A 4582-nucleotide genomic window follows, 5' to 3' on the forward strand; every position below is an offset into this window, starting at 1 on the left:
ACTCGCCTCTTTGACGCACATTTGCACCTGCCGTCGACTTCAACACGACTCGGTGGACTTTAATGATTCACGTCAGCCTCGACTTATTAGCATATTTACATCAAACATAAGGGGCGACAGCCAGCGGGGGTCCAGCGGGGGTCCGGTCATCAGTCGTTCACGTAGGTCGTACGTGGAGGTTGATTCATCATCGTTATCGCCAGGATCCTTTCTTCACATTTGTCTCCTCACCTCTGACGACGGTGTCGGTGATTCAGCGGGGCCGCAGCACTGACACCACCAGGCCAGCTGATGTATAACGCGTGTATATTTAGCCTGTATTAGCAGCTGCTGTGACCATGTGACTGCCGCGCGTGTTCTCCTGCCTCAGACCAGAGGCGTTTACAGCTCAACAGCTTCACAGAGAAGAACTGAAAAATATTCTGAACATCAGAGGTGAACCAACATCTGGGTCGAGGCCCACATGGACTGGGCTTCAGTCTGTTTTAAAATCATTGTATTTTTAAACCGTGAGAAAATTGAGGGTTGAATTTCCAAACCCGAGAAACAGAGAAAAAAACATTGGACCCTGAAGGCAGCGTTGAACCGACAACTTCTGTTCGGACTTCAGTGAAGTCGGTGGTTTTTTGAGTTTTTATTGGCTGGGAAAAAGATTTATTTTTGAAATAGAATCAGCAGACATTACATTGGGCTATTCAAATGTTGGCTCGCAGGCCACATGTGGCCCACATGTGGCCTCAGAGCGGCCCAGTCTGTGGTTTGATTAAAGAATCCCATTAGGACCGTGCTCGTTAGTTCCTACTGATGAATGGAACTGTCTCTGTAACCTAGCAACAGGACGACCCACAATGCACCTCAACATGTTTGGTAATAGTAAAAAAATCTGCACTGTCCCTTTAAGAGCCTCAGGTCGTCTGCTCTAATCCTGACCTTTCCTTTAAATGAAAACAAATCAAATGATCTTCTGTCTGTGGACGTCAGTCCATAGATTTAAATCTTTCAACCAATCAACAAAGAGCGGCTCCGATCTGTCAGAACTCAACGTGGACTTCGTTGGTCGGACCAACAGAACCGGACCAACAGGGTCGGACCAACAGAGTCGGACCAACAGGGTCGGACCAACAGAACCGGACCATCAGAACCGGACCAGTGTGGATCCAGAACTCCGCTCTGGTGGGTCAGTGGCTCTGACTGAAGCCACGGTTGTCATGGTAACCTGCAGAGTAAACCTGCGGGTGAAGCAGATTTGTCTCCAGAGGACGGAGCGTCTCAACGTTCACGTTCCTCCAGAGCTTTAAAGGTCGAATACGTGAATTTTCATCCAGTCTGTGAAGCACAGGCAGGAAGAGGAACCGATCGGAACTTTTTAAAAATACGTATGTCAAATATATATATACATATATATATAAAATTTATTGAATTTATTAATTCATCATTAATAATTTAAATTTGCATCACTTGAATTAATCACAAATAAAAACAACAGGTGAGAAACACTGACCTCTACCTGCTGTTTTCTTAATATACATAAACCATGTATATTTAGTACATACAGTACTTATATATATGTGGAGTCAGTACTAGTGAATATATTTCCTGACCTCTCTGACCTCAACTGACTCGTCAACTGTTTCTTCTGTTCTGGTTTTGGTCCAGTGGGTCGGACAGGGAGCCACAGGAAGTGGAAGTCAAGGAGGATCCGTCACTTCACTGAAGGCACCGCCGTCTCCCTGACACACACACACACACACACACACACACACACACGGGCTCACGGAGTAGAGAGGAGTGGAGTACTGCAGTACAGCTGCCCCCTGGTGGAGACTAACGACCCCCCCCCTCCCCGCACTAACCTGCCCCTCACTCACCAACATTCCAACTGAACTAACGTCGGTGGAGGCCGTGGACCGAAGGCGTTCTTTTTAACGGGTTGTGAACCATAGGTTGAACCACGTGTCGGTTCTTTACTGCATGATTATTGTCATGTTCTGTCAGTGGGCGTGGTCTCAAAAAAAAGGAAAAAACAAAAACGCTGAAGCAACTTCGACGAAGGTGTTCGATTTAGATGTTTCTCATTGGTTGTCAGCGCTCGGCTCTGATTGGTTCGTTGAATCTTTGTTGTTCTCATCACATTCTCCGTCTGTGAGGTTCCCGTTCTTCTGTGTCGCAGTGGAACGACTGGGTCGAGGAACATCAACAGAACCTCAGATTGTTTGCTAATTCACAGCCACATGGCTGTACTACAACACTGCAGTATTTGTCTCTACCAGTACTACCAGTACTACCAGTACGACCAGTACGACCAGTACGACCAGTACGACCAGCTCCATACAGAACCACAGACCCTCACTGTTGAGCTACGACCAGTTTATGACGACTGTCGCCCTCCTGTGGACACTCTTCATAAACTGTTTATCAGACGATAACACTGTCAAATGAAGTAGTACTACAAGCAGTACTTCAGTTCAACTCATAGTTAACAACTTAGTTATTCACCTAATTTTTTAATGAGACCCACATACCACTAGAGGGAGCCCAATCACCACCAGTGGTCCACGTACACTGGTTTGAGAACCTCTGGATTCAGCTGTAACTTTTTTCCGTGGACAGTGAAGGCATCGCTGGCTTTTCTTTTGTCTGAGTGAAAAAAAAAAAAGTAACTAAATATTTAAGGATGAGACATTTTAGTATAAATATACTACAGTATGACAGTACTTTGAAGTACTCATGTGAACTGCTGAACTAAACCTAAATAAACAGGTTATCGATAGTCGAAGCTGGTAGTTCAGTATCTAAACTCAGAAACGTTCAGTAGCGCTCAGTTTTCCTAGCGTCGGGACCACTTCCTGTTTTTATTAACGATCAAACGATAACGTGTTTTTAACCTGTAGTACTTCAGAGGAAATACTTCAGTCTGTGATCTTGTGTGTATTTAACACCTGTCACAACCAACGACTTCTTCTACCCCTCCCTCTCCTCCTCCCCCGCCCCCTCCGACTCCTCCCCCTCCTGCTCCCCCTTCAGTGTTGTAGGTGAAGTGTATGCATCATTTTTCTGTGGGTTTAAATCCTCTCTCGTTTGTTTGTTTTTTGTTGTTGTAGTTTTTCTTGTGGTACTAACTCTGACCCTACTGTAAACACAGTGTAGTAGTACTGTAGTACTACTGTAGGGCAGATCGTGTTCTTTCAGATGTTATTAATAAATATTTCTTTACGTACAGCGAGGCTCATTTTCTCTTTGAACTACGGAGGCTACGTGGGGTGCGGCTCATTTTAGGAGCATACTGCCACCTACTGTTCTGGAGTGTGTAGTGTCATGGTATGACCAGCGACTTTTTAAGATAACGCAGTCAACTCCTTACACCTTGATGTGCGATTTTTTTTTTATTTCAACCAATAAGAAATGTGACAGATTTTTAATCCATTGACGATGCATCGTTACATCGTTACATCGTTACATCGTTACATCGTTACATCGTTACATCGTTACGTCGTTACTGTGGAAGAAATCAAGAATCCTTCAAATGAAAGCTAATTTGAGCAGCTGCCCACTCACCCTCTCCCCCCCAGACCACCTCCCCCTCCTCACCCTGGGACCTGCTGCTCCTGTGTTTTTGGGCTAACGCCGCTCCGTCTAATGCACGTCTGCTTCCTTCATACATAAATAATCACAGGCCCCAAAATGTCACCGTTAAAAGGCGAACGCCACAGAAGGAACTCTTTTCCATCACTTCACACATGTCCTCGCTGACGCTGAGGTGTCGACCGGGGACTCAAACCGCTGACAAACGTTTCTAAAACCACTCAGCCCAAATGCACTGCTGTGTTTCCACCAGAACCACATCTTTAACCACCGACGTCTGGAGTCTGGAACTCACTTCACTGCAGATTTGACTTCACCTAAATATAGAACAGGAGGAGAAGAAGAAGAAGAAGAAGAAGGAGAAGAACGGGAGGAGCTGCTGGTCATAAAAACCAACAACAATTAGTGCGTTCTGATTGGTGCTCTGGGATGTTTGGACCTGAGATCCACCGTGAGCCACGTTGCTGAAGATGAAGAAACTTTAATGAGTAACAGGGGAGGAAGAGGAGGAAGAGGAGGAGGAGGAGAGACGACAGACAGACGAGTGGGCCGCATCCAGGATCCTACAGAATAATGGGCCGCAGGAGAAACAACAAGTCAAGATGGAGAAGATGTGTTCAGGTACCATCAGTGATGTGTTCAGGTACCATCAGTGATGTGTTCAGGTACCATCAGTGATGTGTTCAGGTACCATCAGTGATGTGTTCAGGTACCATCAGTGATGTGTTCAGGTACCATCAGTGATGTGTTCAGGTACCATCAGTGATGTGTTCAGGTACCATCAGTGATGTGTTCAGGTACCATCAGTGATGTGTTCAGGTACCATCAGTGATGTGTTCAGGTACCATCAGTGATGTGTTCAGGTACCATCAGTGATGTGTTCAGGTACCATCAGTGATGTGTTCAGGTACCATCAGTGATGTGTTCAGGTACCATCAGTGATGTGTTCAGGTACCATCAGTGATGTGTTCAGGTACCATCAGTGATGTGTTCAGGTACC

At 45.7% G+C, this 4582-nt stretch overlaps 1 protein-coding gene across 2 annotated transcripts in view; it reads left to right on the plus strand.

The window, feature by feature from the left end:
• The window catches only part of syt9b (synaptotagmin IXb), a 21511-nt gene extending 19090 nt beyond the window's left edge, over positions 1-2421 (plus strand). For both annotated transcript variants that reach the window (XM_008311247.3, XM_008311248.3), the window contains one exon: positions 1657-2421. In XM_008311247.3, coding sequence (XP_008309469.1) covers positions 1657-1734 — 78 coding nt within the window. In that variant the 3' untranslated portion in view covers positions 1735-2421. The remainder of the gene's footprint in view (positions 1-1656) is intronic.
• The last annotated feature ends 2161 nt before the right edge of the window (positions 2422-4582 follow it).

The sequence above is a fragment of the Cynoglossus semilaevis genome, chromosome 6, assembly GCF_000523025.1.
Source record: "Cynoglossus semilaevis isolate Cse_v1.0 chromosome 6, Cse_v1.0, whole genome shotgun sequence".
NCBI classification, from domain to species: Eukaryota; Metazoa; Chordata; class Actinopteri; order Pleuronectiformes; family Cynoglossidae; genus Cynoglossus; species Cynoglossus semilaevis.